Source organism: Protopterus annectens, chromosome 14.part0 (genome assembly GCF_019279795.1).
Source record: "Protopterus annectens isolate FY-2018-M chromosome 14.part0, PAN1.0, whole genome shotgun sequence".
NCBI classification, from domain to species: Eukaryota; Metazoa; Chordata; order Ceratodontiformes; family Protopteridae; genus Protopterus; species Protopterus annectens.
In genome coordinates this window covers 814,575,724-814,597,466 of record NC_056748.1, presented here as the reverse complement: position 1 = coordinate 814,597,466, position 21,743 = coordinate 814,575,724, and the positions used below count along the sequence as shown (strand labels likewise).

General features: G+C 44.8%; 1 protein-coding gene across 1 annotated transcript in view; it reads left to right on the top strand.

Annotated features, from left to right (window-relative positions):
* Nucleotides 1-21,743, top strand: part of TAF5 (TATA-box binding protein associated factor 5) — a gene marked incomplete in the record, with an annotated part of 1,092,036 nt that overhangs the window by 377,146 nt on the left and 693,147 nt on the right. Inside the window, 2 exon segments of the mRNA XM_044056561.1 lie at nucleotides 6,547-6,682; nucleotides 7,236-7,356. Of these exon segments, the coding sequence (XP_043912496.1) occupies nucleotides 6,547-6,682; nucleotides 7,236-7,356 (257 nt within the window).

Genomic DNA, 21,743 nt, shown 5'->3' with positions numbered 1-21,743 from the left:
TGTGAGAAGAGTTTTGTCTCCAAAGACCACGTCAGCATCTGTTCAGCTTTCCCTCTCCCCTCAAGCTCCTGTGTCTGCTTCTTCATCTACCAGTCCCTCTAAGCGTAGAGACCCCGAGCCTCAAGTACCCCCACAGGGCGTCCCCTACTCTTCTGAGACCTCCCCAGATCCCCCCACTGAGGAGGTGTCCAGGAAGAGATTGTGCAAGAGGAGGCACTTAGACTCCCCACAGGAGTCCTTGACATTTGACACGGACTTAGATGAGTCAGAATGGTCCCCTCGATCCCCCTCTGAGGATATCTCCTTTGCAGAGGTACTAGAGATCCTTAGAGGGGTGATTGGCAGTCCAAGACCCCTACTGAGGATGAGTCCGTGCTCTTGAAGGCTTTTGGGTCTCAACCTTCCACTTCTTGGGTGTCTCAGCCTTACGACGAGCTCATGGAACTGATTTCTCATAAGGTGTGGGAGTCACCGGAGGCCCTGGAAACCTGTTCCTCGTAAACCCAATAAAATTGTCTGCCCCAGTGAACAAACCATTTTTGACAAAGGGAGTGCCTGTTGATGCCGTGATGGTAGCTGCAGCCACCAAAAAGGAAGTATCTGAGACATCCACCTCTATCCATCCCCCTAACAGAGATTCTAGCGTCATGGATAGATATGGGAAGCGCATGTTAAGTTCAGCAACTTTTTCTTGGCGATCACTGAACTACTTAGTCCACTTTACGAGACTACAGAGAGATCTCCTGAAAGAGCTAGGAGATGCTCACCAGGGTACGGTAGCTGCAGGGGTGGCCGACAAAGTCAACGCCCAGCTCGCTACCCTAAACTCTGTGGTAAACTCGTCCATGCGTCTCGTACCCTATGCAGCTGATGGTTCGAGTAGAGCCGCTAGTTCGGGCATTGCTCTTCGAAGATGAGCCTCGATGCGTCTCTGTCCCTTGGCGGAACCCTTTAAGTCTTCCTTTGTTAATACCCCATTCGATGGCTCATCACTGTTTGGGCCCACAGTAAAGGAAACTTTAACCAGGTGTGAGCAGGAAGGCAAGACCTTATCTGCCGTTGGAGTCCGTTTTTTGACCCGTACTCAGCCCTACCCCAAGGGCCCTAGGGGAGAGAAAATGTGGTTCTGAAAAGCACAGGCAGCCTTTCAGGACACGCATGGAGAAACCTCCTCTAGAGGCAGAGGAGGGGGGTATAAAGGAAGACGCCACCCCCGCGGCAGAGGGGGTCCGCAGCAACAGGGTGACGGGTCAGTTCTCCGGTCAGTCCTACCAGCGCCCCTGAAAGGGGGGCCCGACTGTTCGGCTCTGGAGGCAGTCTGGGGTCACTTGTCTTTGTACCCGGAAGCCTGACTAAACAGAACATCAGATACTTGGGTACAAAGCATAATTTCCAGAGGATATTTCATTCCGTTCTCTTCCTCTCCCATTCCCGTGAAGTGAATTCCAGATGTTCCACCCAATCTCAGGGAACAAGCAATCGTAGAGGTCCACAGATTGCTAGAAAAAAAGTCATCCAACCAGTCCCAGCAGACCAAGTTGGATTCGGAACTTACTCAAGATTCTTTTTGGTACCAAAGAAAACAGGGGACTGGAGACCTATCTTGGACCTCAGCAGACTCGACCAGTTCGTAAAGAAAGAGAAGTTCCAAATGGTCATGCTTCAGTCCATTCTTTCCTTCTTAGGGAAAGGCGATTGGATGTGCTCCATAGATCTCAAGGACGCGTACTGTCACATAAAGATGAACAGACGCTCCAGTGATCATCTACGCTTCCAGCTGGGAGCCAGTCATTACCAGTTTCGCGCCCTGCCCTTTGGTCCCACTACAGCCCCCAGAGTGTTCACCAAATGCATGGCAGTGGTCACGGCTCACCTGAGACGTCTAGGATTCCAGGTGTTTCCATACCTAGACGATTGGCTCCTAACCGCTGCCACCAGGCATCAATTGACTCTGGCAACACAATACACTCTGACACTCTGCCATCAATTGGGCATTACAGCAACTTCGAAAAGTCTGCCTTATCGCCATTGCAGCATACCGTTTTTATAGGAGCAGAATTAGATACCTCAACTACCACTCTACGTCTCCCTGTCGAAAGAGTCTCTCTTCTCTGCCAAAACGTCAGCTTACTGGTGTCAAAGAACAAAGCTACAGCAGCAGAGGTATTGAAAGTACTAGGTTTGATGGTGGCAGCAATCCTGGCTATACCACTCGCAAGGATGCATATGCGAATTCTTCAGTGTCTTCTCTTCACTCAGTGGTCTTACCAGAAACTACCGATGCACCACATGATTCTCATCACGGATTCTTGCAGGAGAGACCTTTGGTGGTTGACGTCTCTTCATGTCACAATCGGAAGACCTTTTGTCCCCCCTGTAGCCACTGTGACCACAGATGCTTCCATGATAGGGTGGGGGGGCATTTTCAGGGAAAGACTGCCCAAGGCACATGGACAGATCGAGAGTCACATCTGCACATCAACTTTCTAGAGTTGTGAGCGGTACTTCTGGCGTTGCAGTACTTTCAGGACTCTCTTCCTCTAGGAACTGTTGCAATTCAGACTGACAACATGTCAGTAGTCTGGTTCTTGAACAAACAAGGCGGAACCAAGTCTTTACCCCCTTTGTCGGTAAGCCCTCAGAGTCTGGCAATGGGCTGTGTCATCCCAGCGTTTTCTGTTAGCAACGCACATCCTGGGGAAGTCCAACGTGATAGCTGACAAGCTAAGCAGGGCGATATTGCTCCCTCATGAGTGGTGTCTCAAACCACAGGTTGCGGAGTTGATTTTCTGCAAATGGGGCCAGCCTTGCTGCGACCTTTTTGCCAGCCACATCAATTCAAAATGCAGAAGCTACTTTGCCCTAATACCACCTCCCGGTCATCCCCCGAGAGATGCACTTCTACACGATTGGTCTCCTTTATGCATTTCCACCCTTCCCATTAATACCCAGATTTTTACAGAAAGCAAAATTGCTGGGAAGGACTGTTATACTCATAGCCCCCTACTGGCCTCGACAGATTTGGTTTCCGTTTCTCCACCATCATCTGTTGTAAGGTCCATGGATCCTGGACCCAGTTCCGGACCTTCTGACGCACCCATCAGAGGACCTTCATCTTTCACTGCAGTCCCTGAAACTGACTGCTTGGCTAATCCACTTTCCCCAATTGCCAGGCTTCATTCAATTTCAGAAGATACAAGACAAATTCTCTTGTCTTCTCACAAGCCATCTACCAGGAGATTATATGGCAGTAAATGGAAAAGGTTCTCAATATGGGCCAACACGCAGAACATTGACCCTTTCCGAGCTCTTCTATTTTAGAATTTTTTGACAAAATTTTTTAAGGAATGAGCAGCAGCTGCTACTGTTCAAGTTCATTTAGCTGCCATCTCAAATTTTCACCTTGGTTTTGGTGGCTCAAATGTTATGGGCCATAAATTATCCAAGACTTTTCTTAAAGGCTTTCTTCATATGAGACCTCCAATCAAAATTCCCTATTCTCCCTGGAATTTAAACCTTATGCTGTCTCAAATTATTCTTCCTCCTTTTGAGCCAGCGTCTTCTTGTGATCTCAAATTTTTATCCTGGAAAACAATATTTCTTGTGGCCATTACTTCTGCCTGCAGAGTGTCAGAACTTCAAACATTATCTATCAGACCGCCTTACATGATTTTCCATGCTGATAGAGTATCTCTCAGAACAAATCTCTCGTTTTTACCTGAAGTCTGTTCTGAATCAAATATCAATCAGGTCATTGAGCTTACCAGTCTTTTGTCCCAACCACTCCAGCAAATTGGAATACATGCTGCACAAACTTGATGTTCACAGACAGCTCAGATTTTATCTTGACAGAACTAAGGATATTAGAAAATCAGATCAACTTTTTGTACCCTTCTCAGAAGCAAGAAAAGGCAATCCAGTGGCTAAAACAACCTTATTTAAATAGTTATCCAATTGCATATCCTTTGTTTATGAAAATGCGAGCATGCCATTAACACACAAACCTAAGGCTTATTCTACCAGAGCCGTATCTACATCTTCTGCTTTTCAAGCTAAATTGCCCCTTGACAATATTTGCACTGCAGCCACTTGGTCTAAGCCTCATACTTTTATCACACATTACAAAATGGATAAGGCTTCAAGGGACTGGTCTTCCTTTGGTTCTACGGTACTGAAGAACATACTCCCATGAGCCACCCAGGATTCAGGGTGCTAGGGACGCTACCCATCAGTGAGAATAAACAGCGAGATTTAACAACTTCACATATAGAAGTTATGTACTTACCATAAAGTTCCACGTGAGTTGTTTATCTCGCCTTTATTCTCATGTCCCTCCCTCCTTCCCCCTCCTGGCTGACTGTTGACTTAGAGGCTAGTACCATCCTGGTTATTGAATATTTATTTTTCCCCTTCGGGAAGTGTCTTTGATAGAAATAAATAAAAGGGTATATATGTGTGTGTGTGTGTATATATATATATATATATATATATATATATATATATATATATATATATACATATACATACTGTTACTCGCAGCAAACAAGATCTGAGGTAATTCCAGCAGTGCATTGTGGGATAAGGGGCTTGGTCTCGAGCTACTGGCAAACCTTTAGCTTTGCTATCGGCCGCGACTCTGAACCCATCAATGAGAATAAGGGCGAGATAAACAACTCACATGGAACGTTATGGTAAGTACATACCTTCTATTTTCAGTGGCTGGCAGTTCCAGCTTTGTAGACCAACTCACAGTGAAGGAACAGAGTCACAGAGAAAACCACAAACAAAAAAAGCCTGAAATATGTAAAACAACAAAATCACAGAATTTATTCAAAAAAACTAGCACTTAGGCAAGCAACTGCCTTCAAGGAATAAAAACAATCAAGTAACTCCACATCTTGTATAGCACTCATAAAGCATAATATAATGCAATTAAACAATCAAATAATTAAAATTAATTAAATCAAAAATATCCAGTTGCATTCCATATTTAGACTAGTGGGTGTCAGTGTACATTATTTAAGAGTAAAAACAGTTTCCTTATAAAGCAACTTTCTCTCTAGATCCAATTATACAACAACCCCCCATTAATATTCAAAAATGTGCACGCGGATTGGTCAGCGTGCACGTTATAAATCAGAGTTATAGCAATGGAAAAAGGTCCGGTCGCCCGGACTTTTTCCATTGCTATAACTCTTTTTTTACAGCAACGGAGAACGCAAGATCTCCGTTGCTTCACACTGTCTCGCTATGTTAAACGGAGATTCTCTGTTGCTTTTTTTAAAGCAGTCTCGTTATGTTAAACCTATTTAACATAGCGAAACAGTTTGTAAAAAGCAACGGAGATCTTGCTTTCTCTGTTGCTTTTGTCCACAGCTCTGATGTACTGCGTAGGCATACGCAGGCGCAGTACATCGGAACTGCGCAGAATAGCTGACAGCTGCGGAAGGGCAACATTGCCATTATTTAAGAAAAGTAATTATTTTTTTTTTTAAATAATGTCGTATAATAGCAATAACCCACTTCTGGGTGTGGGTAATGCTGGATTTACCCACGGTTGGCTTTGTTTGGCCACTCGGGCTTCACCCTCATGACCAAACCACACCAACCGTGGGTAAATCCAGCATTACCCACACCCAGGCGTGGGTTATTGCTATAATATTCAACACCTGAGAACAGAGAAAAGTCTGGAGATAATTGTGTACAGCTAAGGTACAATGAATTACAGTATACAAAAATGAATAAGTATATAGACATGGTTAATTGTGGTACAGCAGTTAACATCTCTGTATCATGCTTGTTTTTCACTTGATGTGCATTCTTTGTGGATTTGCATGGGTGATCCTCAGTTTCACAATTTTCCTACTTACATCTAAAAGTTGCCATATGTGGTTTGCCAGTCCTCTAAGGTGTGTGTGTGTGTCTGTGTCTGCATCTTTTGATAGGAGGAAGATTTCAGGGTAGAAGGGAGTGAAAAGGAGAATGAAAAATGGAAACAAAGTAAAGGGAGATAATATAGGAAAGGAGAGAAAGATGAGTCTTAACCAGAGAAATGCTCTGGCAGTCACAGTCTTGGTGTTTGCCGTGAAGTGTGTGAAGTTCAAATGTCTAGGATAGCATCCAACATGTTAAGAAAATTGGTTATATCCATGCAAGAGTGATGTTGACATTTGATAATGACTGGAACTTCCATGTTAATCTTAGACTGTCTTCTAAGAACATGGCATGTTCCTTCTTTCTATCCCATTTACAAACTGTTAATGCTTCAGATCTTGTTCTGTCAACAAAAGCACACTGCTTGTTGTTAATTTATAAGATGTTTACGATTAATTCTAGCACATGGATTTGTATGAAGTTGTTTATTACTCTCATTTTTATTTAAAAAAAAACTGCTCTCTAACCATGCTTTTGCTGTGGATGTTTGATACTTTATCTGCCTTTTTCATGTTACAGTTTAGCATATGTTGCCTGCTGTGAATTTCTTTTGAAAACTGCTGGTAGAAGCTAAAGTATTTCTGACTTTAAATTTGCCTTTATTTCTCCAAGAATCCCACTGCCTGAATTGAAGGACTCTGACAAGTTGGATAAGATCATGAATATGAAGGAGGCTGCCAAGCGTGTACGACTGGGTCCTGATTGCCTTCCTTCCATTTGCTGCTATACATTCCTTAATGCTTACCAGGTGTGTTTTTAAGTAAACAGGTAAGAAACATTTCTAGTTTTAATCAGGGCTGAGCTCCTGAATCGGCAGTGTCTGTGTGGTTTGCTGTAATATGAAGGCACTTTATGTGAAATTTTTTTATTTTATTTTACTTTACAGTTTGGAAATCTGATGTGCTGGTCTATTGATCCTTTTCAGCCACTGCCCGGGTACAAGAATACAGTAAATGTCAGTTGATAGGATCACAGTTAACATGTAACAAAATACTTTTATATAGTTAAAAAAAAAAAAAAAAAAAAAAAGGCAAATTGTAGAACAAAACACATGTCAGAACCAAGTCAAACTATATACCAGTGTATAACAAACCATGCTAGTGGAAACATTCCTGTACATGTGATTTAAAATGAAAATGTGGGGGAATAGTAAGACAGTGAAAGATAGTATGTTGCAAGGTTAGTTTGTTGAACCATTTTACTTGCTTGGATCCTGTTTTTATTGTTCATAGTTTTGTTATAGTTAACTTTTAGTTCAGCTTGGTGATTGTTTTATGCATGTATCCTACTTTTGTATGCAGGGCCTCACTGCAGTTGATATCACAGATGACTCGAGCTTGATAGCAGGAGGCTTTGCAGACTCCACAGTCCGTGTGTGGAGTGCAACACCAAAGAAACTACGTAGTGTGAAACACTCATCAGGTAAGTGCTGTAGTTAATATGTTCATTATGTGTATAACTAAAGGTACAAAAAAGCAGTCTCCGTATTTTTCAACATTATTTGAGGTGTGTGTTTGCAGCATTACCTGTCAGTCTGCTTGCAGCTTTGATGATGCTATCTTTTAGTTATTTTCAGCCTTAAAACTGTCTTAAGCTCTATTAATCACCATGATTGACAAAGTCTAGCTTATGAAAACTCTAGTTTTACTTCTTGATTTGTCACTGAATCACTCTTTTTATTTGTTTGAAGTCTGTTACACCATTCATTTGAACTGTATCATGTAATGTTCTTCGTGTTTCACTGTTGCAGTCATTACATTTGGGTTATCTGCCTGCAGGTAGCCCTCGGCTGGCCTGAATGCCAGAGTCCTAGATTCCTGCATCAGATGCTGTCCTTTCTTCCATGACGTCAGGTCGTCAGGAGTATAAAACATGCAGCCAATGCCATTACATCTGTCTTTCTTGCCGCACGGTGCCCGAAGCAGAAGCAGTTCGCAAGTGCCGGTCGGCCGACTCCTGAAATTTTCTTTTTCGAGTTTCAGAACCAAAGTCTTCGACAAAAGCTAAGTACCCCGTTGGGGATTCTTTTTCTTGCTCTTAACCGATGTCAGTAAAAGTTAACAATTGTCTTACCTGTGGAAAGCAAATACTTCATAAAGATTTTCATTCATACTGCGTTCCTCGCTTAGGCCCAGACCACGACGTCCCTCACTGTCGGCTTTGTTCCTTATTCAATTCCCGAACTATTCGTTGTCAGTCTATTTTCGCAGCAAATTATTTTGTTACTCAGTTTAACTATCCAGAAATGGCTTTGGTAAGCCATCCGACTACCGATATTCCGAAAAAACATAAGGGTAAAGACAGAGACAGACTGCATAGGTCCAAAACTGCCAACGACGCTTACGTTAAGCTAGTCGCCAGTTTGCCGGTACTCAGGTGCTTTTGCAGCCCCTGTTACCTGCTACTTCAGATTTTCAGGCCTCTACTGAGACCCATTCAGAGTCCAGTATGCCGCGAGATGCTTTTTCGACTATGGAACCTGCGGGTGTCTCTACCTTGGATGGGTCTGGAGCCGCTGTGCTGGCACCGGCTTCTGAGGGTGTATTCAGGCCTACAGATTTGCATTTTAAACCGATGCCATCTTCTTTATCAAGGCCTAAAACTCGACCCACGCCTAGAAAAACTATGTCCAAACCGCATGGTCAGGTCTATATGCATAAAACAAATGCTTAGAATGGCTGAAGACCTTATTACTTTAATTAGGGGAAGCCAGCCTTCCCCCTCTGAGACCTAGAACTGATTTTTCTTCTGATTCTTCTGATCAGGATTCTGAAATTTCTGTTTCATAGGTTCATAGGTAAGGTACTAGGCTATCGGCCCTAGGGCCCATACAAGCCTAGCCAAAAAATGTACCCCGGCTTTCGCCACCCAAGAAAATTATTTTCCTATGCCCCTGTCGAGCAGAGCCACAGAAGTGATCCCCGGGGTGAATTTCCCATTTCCCATCCAATCACCAAGATTTTTCTTGAAGAGTGCTAATGAGGAGCTCTGTTTGACATAGATAGGTAGTCTGTTACAGAGTATGGGAAGTCTCTGGGACAGGAATCTATCCCTCCAGCATGTTCTGTTTATTGTGGTGACAAGGTTAAGGTCCCTAGAGCGTGTAGCTCGGCGGGATTGGGATTTCTTTAAGTGGAGCATGTCCAACAGCTCTGGGTTTGACATAGCTTTGTATGTTAGACAGAGATCGCCCCTGAGTAGGCGATATGCGATGGAGTAAAGCTGTAGTTTTTTGAGACTGTCTGCATAGGGCATCTGTTTGAGGCCAGTAATCCTCTTTGTGAGGTATTTCTGTGGTCTTTCCAGTTGTTGTAGATGTCTTGTGAGGTACATACCAAAAGGGGCGTTGTACTCTATAATGGGTCTGATGAGTAGAGGGAAACGATGGCCTCTCTTTTTCTGGATGAGAATCCTTTTGTGATGAGATGAGTCACGTACTGATTACCAGGATTTTCCCTTATCTACCTTTGAGGATTCTGATGCATTGGATTCCATTCCCTCTGTTTCCCCTCCAGAAGATTTTTCTTTTGGTGAAACCTTGCACACTCTTAGGGAGCATTTCTGCTGAGAAAGCCAGGATTACTCTGACTCCAAAAAGAGGCTTAAGGAATTCTTACTCCTCCCTCAGCACAGGCCTTTAGCTATCCCTCCTGTTCTGGACATTGTAGATGATGCAGTCTTGGAATCTAGCCTGACCCCTGACACTTTACCTCCAGAAAACCTGACAAGTATGAGAGTATCTGACTCTCACAAGTTCCTCTTCAAGAATCCAACTGCGGATCCAGAGACCATTTCCCAAGGACCAAAGGGCATTAAGGCTACTGCTGCCAAAAACCCTACCCCCTCTGATAGTTATTCCAGGGCCTTGGACAGATGGGGTAAGAAGGTATACACTTCTGCTACTTCAGCCATTAGGGCCTTAAATTTCCAGTTTCATATGTTAAAGTATCAGTAGCATATTATGGGACTACTTAAACAGAAAATGATGTTGATTCCTGACTCTGCTGAACATAAAGAATTACAGGATTTAATGCATTCTGCTAAACAAGTTGGTAAACATACTTTGCAATGTGGTTTTGACTCTTTAGAAGCATCTTGCAGGGCTGCTGTCACTGTGTCTGTACTTAGAAGGCATGCTTGGCTTAAGGAGCAAAACTTGCCAGATCATGTTAAAGCTAAATTACTGGATGCTCCCTTAAACCAAGACCGCCTGTTTGGCAGCAAAGCAGAAGTCCTTAAAAAGATGGAGGAAAAAGCTAAATCTATGCAAACTGTTTAAGCTTTCCTGCAAGTACAGCCTCCCAGATTTAGTAGGCATTGGCCTTCTAAGAATTGGTCCTTTCCAGTCTTTTCCAGGCCTTCTCAGTCCAAACCCAGGACCAGCAAACCACCTAGGTTACAGTCTCAGGCTACACACCGGCCTAAGCAGTGGGGGGATCCCACTTCCAAAGCTGGAAGTAGTAAGACACCCCCCTATGGAAAAATGTCACAATGACTTCACCTTAACCCTTCCAAGCCCTGCTCAGTTGCCTGCTCCCTTAGGAGGAAAGCTCGCCCTGCATGCAAAAAAAAAAACTGGGAACTCATTACCCAGGAGAAATGGGTTTTAAATATAGTTTCCAAAGGATACAGATTCCACTTCCACACCTTACCCAACCCCCAGACGGTTGGCCAGACCTACCCCCAAACCAGTGGGCAGAGGCTCAGCAGCAGGTTCTGTCTCTTCTAAGTATCAGGGCTATTCATCCTGTCCCAGCAGAAGAAAGGAGACAAGGTTTTTACTCGAGACATTTCCTGGTACCCAGAAAAGACAGCTCCTGGTGTCCTGTCATGGACCTCTCTATTCTAAACACCTTTTCTGGTAATCCCAAAATTCAGAATGCTAACACTTCAACAGCTGCTTCCTATGCTAGGCAAAGATGCCTGGTTGGCAACCTTAGACTTAAAGGAAGCTTACCTGCACATTCCAGTAAGGGAATCATGCAGGAAATACCTATGTTTCAAAGCAGGCTCCATGCACTACCAGTTCTCTGCACTTCCCTTTGGCTTATCTACTGTGCCCAGGGTATTCATAAAGTGTCTAGCTCCAGCCATTGCATTTTGCAGGCAGAGAAATATTCAGATATACCCTTGTCTGGACAATTGTCTGATTCAGGCAGAAAGCCAGGACATGCTATTAAAACATCTGGCATTTGTAAAGAAGCTTCTAACTTAGCTGGGGTACACAATAAACAAAAAGAAATATCATCTAGTACCCTGCCAACAGATTGTATTCCTGGGAGCAAGCTTGAACACAGCTTCCCAGATGGCTTACCTCATGCCAGAGAAACAAGTTTGACAGCCTACTTCATACTATTGGCCATTGGCCAGAAAGACCCAGCTATCTGCAAGGAAAATTCTGCAAGCCCTGGGGTTCATGGCCTCTTGCATTCTACTAATTTCATATGCAAGACTGCATATGAGGAAACTACAATGCTATCTAAAAAGCCTATGGTGTCAGCATTCTCAGAACCCGGAATCAATGATTCTTATTATTCATAGGTAGGTACTAGGCTATCGGCCCTGGGGCCTATACAAGCCCAGCCAAGAAGGTACCCTGGCTTTTGTCACCCAAGAAAATTATTTTCCTGTGCCACTGTCGAGCAGAGCCACAGAGGTGATCCCCGGGGTGAATTTCCTATTTCCCATCCAGTCATCAAGATTTTTCTTGAGTGCTAATGAGGAGATTTGTTTGATATAGATAGGTAGTTTATTCCAGAGTATGGGAAGTCTCTGGGACAGGATTCTATCCCTCCGGCATGTTCTGTTTATTGTGATTACAAGGTTTAGGTCCCTAGAGCGTGTAGCTCCGAGGGATTGGGATTTCTTTAAGTGGAGCATGTCAAACAACTCTGGGTTTGATATAGCTTTGTATGTTAGGCAGAGATCACCTCTGAGTAGGCAATATACGACATAGTAAAGCTGGAGTTTTTTTAGATGGTCTGCGTAGGGCATCTGTTTGAGGCCGGTAATCCTCTTTGTGAAGTATTTCTGCAGCCTTTCCAGTTGTCGATGTCTTGTGAGGTACATACCAAAAGGGGCGTTGTACTCTATAATGGGTCTAATGAGTGATGAGTAGAGGGGAACAATGACCTTTTTTTTCTGGATGAGAAACCTTTTGTGATGAGGTGTGTCACATAGAAGGATTTCCTGACTACTGTGGCGATGTGATTTATCAAAGGAGAGACTACTGTCCACCTGTGTCCCAAGGTCTCTTATCACACTTTCGGTGTTAAGTATACTACCGCCTATGTTGTAGTTCATGGGTACAGAGTTTTTACCAAAGGGGATGACTATGCACTTTTTGGCATTGAGCTTGAGGCCATGGCTTTGACACCAGGCATCTGTCTCAGTGAGTCCCTTTTGTAGGATGTTCACATCGTTAGGAGTTTCGATTATGGCTCCTAGTTTGCAGTCATCTGCGAACTTTGTTAGCCAAAGACCTTCTGTGTTAGCCTGTATTTCAGAGAAGTAGATACCAAACAGGAGAGGACCCAGGCCTGAACCCTGTGGTACTCCACTTGTCACTGGTCTGAAGTCGGATTTGGAGTCTGCTACTTTCACAGTGTGGGTTCTGTCAGTGAACCAGTTGGCAACCCATCTTGTAACATAGGGATTTATACCTAGTTTAGTGAGTTTATCTATAATTCCAGAGTGGGGGATGGTGTTGAAAGCCTTGGCAAGATCTAGATAGGCTGTGTGAACCACCTTACCCTTGTCTACAGCTTTGGTGACTGCTTCAAAGAAGTCCATCAGGTTTAGCAGACATGATCTGCCTTTTACAAATCCGAACTGGGTGGGGTCCAAAGTTTGGAGATTACCAATGTCTTTGTAAGTTCCATGATGATATGTTCCATGGCCTTGCAGACCAGGCTTGTTAGGCTAATGGGGCGGTAGTTCCCGAGGTCCGCGGTGGCTCCCCCCTTGTGGAATGGGATAACCGTCGCTGTGCGCCATTCAGCAGGCACATTGAACATGGTACTTAGGTGGGGTGCCAGTTCATTCTGTAGTTCGTGTAGAACGCAGCCTGGGGTGTTATCTGGTCCCATGGATGCTGTGTTCTTGGCTTTGGAGAGTGTGGTTTTTACCTCTGCAGTCATGATTACAGGAGCTTTGCATTCTTCTGGTATAGAGATGGGCTCTTTAGGGGGTGAGAGGAGGGTAAAGTTAGCACTGAGCCGATCTGCCAGGATGTTGGCAATATCAGTTGGGTCAGTTAATTTAGTGCCATTGTGCTGTAACTTGGAGCAGATCTGAGTGTTGCCATTGAAATTCTTGACATAGCTATAGAATGCTTTGTGGTTGTCTTTAGAATCGGTGGCGATTTTGTTTTTGTAACTAGCTTTGGAGGATTTTATCAGGGATCGCAGCTTCTTACTGAGGCTGACCAGGGAGCTCCTCCACTCATGGGATTTTACTCTCTTTTGCAACAGTTTCTTCCTTCTGTTGTACAGTTTGTTTATGGCAGGGGACCGCCAGATTGGCTTCCTTTTTTTTGGAGGATAGTGTATTGGTTCTGTTTGGGATAGCATGATCTATGCACTCATGTAAGTGCTTAGAAAGTGCAATTGTGTAGGATTCAGTAGTCGTAACTGTATTGTCCATCTGCATGGGTGTCATGAAGTTCACCACTTCTGTCTTAAGAAGCATGAAGTTGGCTTTGGAGAAATTTTTTTACCATGGTTTCCTTAATGGGGGGTGGAGGGAGGATGTGGATATCTAGGCTAATTAGCTTATGGTCAGATTGGACCAATGAGGTGTTGACTTCAGGTGTGGAACACCGGTCACTCATGTTTTCCAGTATATCAAGAAAAGAGGAGTGGGAATCCTGGGGCATGGTGGGTGATCTGTAGCAAGCTACAGTTTGGATTTCAGTTTTGCCCAGAGTTAGTTGCACTTGGATAACCTCGGCTGCATTATGCTGAGCATCTAGCCTGGAGGTGTGGATATCCTTAATGAATATGGACACACCTCCGCCTTTGGTGTTCCGGTCCAGGTTACATGGGCGAAAAGTGTGGTATGAGTTGTAGCCTGGTAGTTCAGGGGTGCTCTCTGGAGCCTTGGACCAGGTCTCAGTCACTGCACAGATATCGATGTTCTCCATTTTAAGGAGTGCCTTGAGTGAGTGCATTTTGAGATTTAGACTTCTAGCATTGAGTAGCATCGGCCCTCAGTTTTTGCTTGCCTGATGTTCATCGTGCATACAGCTGCAGTCATAACAGATGGGTTCTCCTGCCATCAGGCGGGTCCTCGGTCGGCCAAATTCCAAAGTCTAGGTCCGGCGTCGGTTGTCGTCGCTTCTTCCCTGACGTCAGTGTGACGGGTATAAAAGAACCAGCCGATGCCATTTTCTCCAGTCTTTCTTGCCGCGCGGTGCCCGAAGCAGAAGCAGTTCGCAAGTGCCGGTCGGCCAGCTCCTGAAATTACGAAAATTTTGCAACCGAAGTCTTCTTGAAAGCCAAGTACCCCGTTGGGGAAACTTTTCTTGCCTCAGACCGTTGTCAGACAAAGTTAATAATTGTATTTCATGTGGGAAGCAAATACCGCATAGGGATTTTCATTCCCTCTGCATTCCTTGCTTAGGCCCAGACCACGATGTCTCGGTCTGTCGTTTTTGTGCTACATTCAACAAAGCACCATTAAGTGTCGGGCGGAGTTCGCCCAGCACTATTTTGGCAATAAATTTAACTTTATTATGCCGTCGGATACTCCAGTTTTGTCTAAAAAACGCAAAGATAAGGACCGACACACGAGGTCCGCGGCCTCTACCGACACCACGCCAAAGCCGACTACAGGTGGTCCGGTTCTCAGTGAGGCGCCTACGCAGCCCCTGCCTACTGACGACACTTCATTGGCGGTGTCTTCTGTGCCCGAGGTCGCAGGCTCCTCTGTCCACACCCTGACTACAGATACCGAAGCCACTCTTGGTGGTGAATCTCAAAATGTAGACAGGTCTGCCTCCTCTCAAGGTGTCTTCAGACCTTCCTCTTCTTTTTCTATCGAGGCTTTCACTAAGTCTATAGCAGCCATGCATTCTAAGAGACAAGTTACACAGGGCCCTTCTCCAGGCCCCATGCCTAAAAAACAGGTGCTTAAAATGGCTGAGGATTTAATTACTCTTATCAGGGGTTCTCAACCCTTCTCTCCCCCCCCCCCCCCGGACAAAAGGTCCAGAGTGGAGGAAGAATCCTTCTCCTCTGACCAGGCCTCCATTATTTCAGAGCACTCTGATGCACAGGAACATTCTTACTCCCCTTTTGAAGATTCTGATGCAGAGGAGTCCATTCCCTCTGTCTCCCCCCCCAGAGGATTACTCATTTGGGGAAACCTTGCATGCCTTAAGGGAACACTTCCACTGGGAAGGCCAAGAGTACTAAGATTCCAAGAAAAGGCTTAGGGATTTTCTCTTGCTACCTCAGCACAGGCCTCTGGCTATACCTCCTGTCTTAGACATACTAGATGATGTGTACTCGGAGGCCTGCCTTAACCCGAATTCCTTACCTCCAGCCCCAGTCAAGCCTGACAGGTACTACCGGGTTCCTGACTCACACCAATTTTTATACAAAAGCCATGCGGCTGACCCAGAAACTATCTCACAGGGCCCCAAGGGAATTAAGGCCTCCACTGCTAAAAATCCATTACCTTCTGAGAGAGATTCCAGATCCTTAGAAAGGTGGGGAAAAAAGGTATACACGTCGGCCACCTTAACCATGAGGGCATTAAACTGCCCGTTCCCTATGCTAAAGTACCAACAGTTTCTGTTATCACAGTTGAGAAGTAAAATGTCACAACCTGAACAACCAGACTTGAAGGAGTTGCAGGATTTGATGCATAGTGCAGAACAAGTGGGTAAACATACCTTGCAATGTGGTTTTGATGCTCTAGAGGCCTCATGTCGAGCTGCTGTTACAGGATCAGTGATACGTAGACATGCCTGGCTCAAGGAGCAAACCTTACCAGATCATGTCACAGCTAAATTACTAGATGCCCCTCTACAAATGGATGTATTATTTGGTGTTAAAGCTGAGGAGGTATTAAAGAAAATGGAGGAAAAGGCTAAATCAATGCAAACAGTGAAAGATTTTCTACAGGTACAACCTCCACGTTTCAGTAGAAATTGGCCTTCCAAAAATTGGTCCTTTCCAGCCACGGACAGACCCCAAAGAGGTAGATGCAGGCGCCCGAGGGGCAGAGGGAAATCTCAAGGATCATTTAGAAGCAGACAATGGCAAGCTCCTACACAAAGAGGTGGTGAGGATAGTTCGCAGCCATTCAGAAAGCAAGCCCAATGACTTTCCCCTTTGCATGCCAAGCAAGGCTCAAATGGCAGCACCCTTAGGCGGAAAACTGGCATTATTTTCAAAAAATTGGCATATTGTCACAAAAGACAAATGGATCCTGGACATTATAAACAGAGGCTACAGATTCCATTTTCACACCCTTCCAAAAATGAGAGGCATGCCAAACCTGCCACACAATCAAAGGGCAGAGGCACAAAGACAAATTTCAGATCTCATGGACATGAAAGCTATTCAAGAGGTACCTACTCACGAACAAGGTCAAGGTTTTTATTCCAGACTATTCCTGGTACCAATGAAGGGAAAAGATTGGAGACCTATTTTGGACCTATCCATCCTGAACACATTTTTACTCGTACCAAAATTCAAGATGCTCACATTACAGCAGCTTCTTCCCATGCTGGGCAAGGAGTCTTGGCTGGTAACATTGGACCTCAGAGGCATACCTGCATGTCCCAATCAGACAAAATTGCAGAAGATACCTCAGATTTCTTGCAGGTTCAACCCATTATCAATTCTCTGCATTGCCCTTTGGCTTATCTACTGCGCCCAGAGTATTCACGAAATGCCTGGCATCAGTAATTGCCTACTGCAGACTTCAAGGGATACAAATGTACCCATATTTGGACGACTGCCTGATCCAAGCAGACAGCAAGCACATACTTCTGAAACATCTGGCTTTTGTAATAATGTTGTTGAATTCTCTGGGATACACAGTCAACAAAAAGAAATCAAGGCTAATACCCTCTCAGAAAATAATTTTCCTGGGTGCCAACTTGGACACAAACACCCAGATGGCCTACCTCACGCCAGAGAAGCAGGGGCAACTAACTCCATACTTCAGAACACTAGCAAATTTCACCAGGCTGACTGCAAGGAAAATCCTGCAGGCTCTGGGATTCGGCATCTTGCATCCTACTAGTCCCTTGTGCAAAGCTGCATATGAGGAAACTTCAATGGTACCTGAAAAACCTATGGTCTCAACACAGCCACAGTTTGGAAACAATAATACCACTAATTCCATGTCTTCAAAAGGAATTTCTGTGGTGTGCTCAAGCATGCCAAACAAACACAGGTCTCCCATTCTGCAAGCCTCAAGCAAATCATGTCATCACAACAGACTATGCCTGGGGGGCGCACATGACAGATTGGTGCATTCAGGGCAAATGGTCCCAAAGAGAAAAGCACCTTCACATCAATCAAAAGGAAATGCTAGCAGTAATAAATGCTATTATAGCTTTCAAAGACCTTCTGCATCTAGGTCAACTATTGATAAGGACAGACAACACCACAGTAATGTGGTACATAAACAAACAGGGAGGAACCCATTCATACCCCCTATGCAGGCTGGCCATGTCACTTTGGAACATGGCTCTGGAATTACAAATCGAACTTCAAGCACAGTACTTGCCAGGCAAGGAAAACACATTGGCAGACAACCTAAGCAGAAATATGACAGATCCACACAAATGGAAGTTGCATCCTCAAGTTTTTACAGAGATAATTCAAGCATGGGGAAGGCCAGACATAGATCTCTTTGCCTCCCATAAAAATCACCAATTGACAAAATTCTGCTCAAGGACTTTTCATCCAAAGGCCTGGAGAAATGGATGCTCTCTCTTTCAGTTGGACAACAATGACAGTTTATGCCTTTCCACCTCTTCCTCTGCTGCCCAAAGTTCTATTAAAAACCAGAGCAGACAGACCAAAGATGATTCTCATTGCTCAAGACTTGCCAAGACAGCACTGGTACCCACTCCTGAGGAGCCTGACGCATTCCCCTCCATGGACCCTACCTCTAATGCCTCTTCTTCTGATTCAGCACAGCTTCAAAACTCTTCAGTCAGCTGAAAACACTCAACCTGGCCGCATGGAAGATTCCTTAACATCACAACAGACCCTACTGTCCAAGGAGGTGCAGGATGTCATTTTGGAGGCCAGAAGGCCGTCTACTAGAAAAGCTTACTCCGCAAAATGGAAACGGTTTTGTGCCTGGAATGAGAAAAAGGGCCAGAATCCTGGAAAACTGAATTTACCTCAAATATTACAGTATCTAGCTGAGCTGCTAAGCAGTGGACTTTCATTCTCCTCCATCAAAATCCATGCTTCAGCCATTTCTGCAGAATACAACACTGATCCACCTTTATTCTCTCATCCCCTCTTAAGACAGTTCCTCAGAGGGGCTAGGAATATAAAACCCCCAAGGAAACAACCAATACCTGCTTGAGACCTCAATTTCATTCTAGAGAAGCTGACCTTGCCTCCTTTTGATCCAGCTGCCTCAACAGATTCGCAGTATTTGTCCTGGAAAACAGCTTTCCTTCTTGCTATCACCTCAGCTCGTAGGGTATCGGAACTACAAGCCCTCATGGCTGTGCAGCCTTTTATCATCTTCCATCAGGACAGAGTTTCCTTACGAACCAACCCGTCCTTTATGCCAAAGGTGGTATCCAGGGTAGCTTTGAATCAGGCTATACACTTACCTACCTTTTACCCTAATTCTCAAAACAAAGGGGAGAGACTACTACATTCCTTGGACATCCACAGGCGGCTGCTTTATTTGGACAGAACAAAGCCTTTCAGAAAATCAGAACAGCTCTTTGTGTCCTATGCTATAGGAGCTCAAGGGAAGCCAATTTCCAAACAGACAATTTCAAAATGGATAGCCCACTGCATACGCTTTTGTTACTCTTTTCATGGTAAAACTGTACCTGCAGGCATCAGATCTCATTCCACAAGGGCCACAGCTACCTCTGCAGCTTTCCTCAGAGGAGTTCCTACCAAAGATATTTTGGAAGCAGCCACTTGGAGTTCTGTGCATACCTTCTCCAAGCACTACCACCTACCATTATACTCCAAAACTAGAGCAGGCTTTGCCACTGCAGTCTTGCAGGGCATCCTGGCTCCTCCTAGTTCCACCTAGTGCCTACCACCCCTTTCTTAGCTTTGGGATTCTACCCATCTGTTATGACTGCAGCTGTATGCACGATGAACATAGTACAGTTTTGTACCTACCATAAATGTAGATGTTCGAGTGCTAATACAGCTGCAGTCCAGGTTTCCCTCCCTCCTTCCCCTGTTGGGACAGGCCTTTTGGCTAACACCTCCTCATACAACCTGATTGGGGGTATTCATTTATGGTGTATTTGCTTGCAACTACTGTATTTTGATTATATGGCATTGCTTTATTACACAAATTTATGTATTGCCTTCCTTCTGGGGGCACCTGACATCTGGGGCAAGAAAAACTGAAGAAAATGGCGTCGGCTGGTTCATTTATATCCCTGTCGCACTGACGTCAGGGAAGAAGTGACAACAACTGATGCCGGACATAGACTTTGGAATTCGGCCGACCGAGGACCCGCCTGATGGCAGGAGAACCCATCTGTTATGACTGCAGCTGTATTAGCACTCTAACATCTACATTTATGGTAGGTACAAAACTGTACTTTCCTGTTACGGTGGTGACTCAGGGAATTCTTGTATAAAAACAGAGTTTCTTTTGTGGACAGAGGCCTACCACCTCAACAAGGGGCTCCCTTTCAATCTACCCCATGCTGCCCAAACCCTGACTACAGACGCATCAGACTATGCATGGGGGGGCTCACTTGGCAGTGCAGTGCATTCAGGACAAATGGAACCAGAGTCAAATGCACCTGCATATCAACCAAAAAGAAATGTTAGATGTACAGAATTCCCTGACAGCCTTCAAGGACCACATCCTTCCAGGACAATTATTGGTAAAGACAGACAACACCACAATTATGTTGTACATAAACAAGCAGGGGGGAACCCACTCATACTGCAGACTAGCCATGGCTCTGTGGAACACAGCCTTAAGCTACCAAGTGCACCTATAAGCTGAATTCCTGCCAGGCAAGCTAAATTCACTGGCAGATGACCTAAGCAGAAATCTCATGGACCCACACAAATGGAAACTGGAACCAAAAATATTCAACCTCTTGAAGAACAAATGGGGGACTCCAGAGATAGACCTGTTTGCCTCCCCCTCAGAACTACCAATTGGACAAATTCTGCACAAGGACTCCCCACAGTCGAGCTTGGAAAGTGGATGCCCTGTCCTTTACCTGGGAAAGCCTCTCTTTTTATGCCTTTCCCCCTCTGCCTCTCCTCTCAAAGGTTCTGCTAAAGATCAAACAGGACATACCAAGGACAATTCGTATTGCACCTGACTGGCCTTGCCAGCACTGGTACCCCCTCTTGCGCAGCATGATACTGCTGGATCCATGGCACCTGCCTCAGACCCCTTCCCTGCTGTCCCAGCAGGCTGGCCAGATTTTGCACCCTCAGCTTCAAACCCTGAACCTTGCAGCCTGGCTAATCCCTTGAGCTCCACAATAGCATCCCTCAGCAAGCAGGTGCTAGAGGTCATTCTGAAAGCAAGGAGACCCAGTACTAGAAAATCCTATACTGAAAAGTGGAAAATATGCTGTTCCTGGAACCAGACACAGGGTATGGGCACTACGGTGTCCAGTTTACCTCGTATTCTTCAGTACTTAACAGAAATGCTCCACAAGGGCCTATCCTTCTCTTCAGTTAAAATTCATGCCTCTGCAATATCAGCACATTATAATACTGAACCTCCCCTCTTCTCTCACCCCCTGTTAAAGCAATTCCTCAGAGGAGCAAAAAATTTAAGACCACCCAGGCGAGCCCCTACTCCAGCCTGGGATCTTAACTTTGTATTGGAAAAGCTCATTCTCCCTCCATTTGAACCAGCTGCAACTGCAGAGTTGAAATTCCTTTCTTGGAAAACAGCCTTCCTTCTAGCCATCACTTCAGCAAGAAGAGTGACTGAATTACAGACTTTCATGGCAGTGGAGCCCTTTATCATCTGCCATACAGACAAGGCTTCCCTCAGGACCAATCCTTCCTTTATGCCCAAGGTGATGTCTAGTGTCACCCTAAATCAGTCCATTCATTTGCCTACCTTCTTCCCTAATCACAAAACAAAGAACGAATTCTGCACTCTTTGGACCTGCACAGACAACTTAGATTTTATTTTGACAGGACTAATGTATTATCACATAGATAAGAGCGATGTTCCTAACTACCACATCAATAGCAACACCCTAAGTACGCACTCAGTGGTGAGAGGCCTGGATGCACAGATTGACTGCAGTCTTACCTTTGAGCACCATGTCTCCACAGTGGTAAGAAGGGCATTCTGTATTGCTCATCTCATAAGTAAGGGTATTGCCTCTAGAAAAAAAGTTATAACCCTGTACTCTTCTTTCATCGGGCCAATAATTGAGGACAATGCCCCTTTTGGTATGTACCTTTTTAAGCATCTGCAGCAAATGGCGAAACCACAGAGTTTCCTTACAAGGAAAATTCAAGGTCTTCAGCATCTGTCCTATGTGGATCTTCTGAAATCAGTGTCACTTTATTCTGTTTCATACTGACTACTCAGAGGTGATCTCTGCCTTGCCTACAAGGCAATCTCTGACC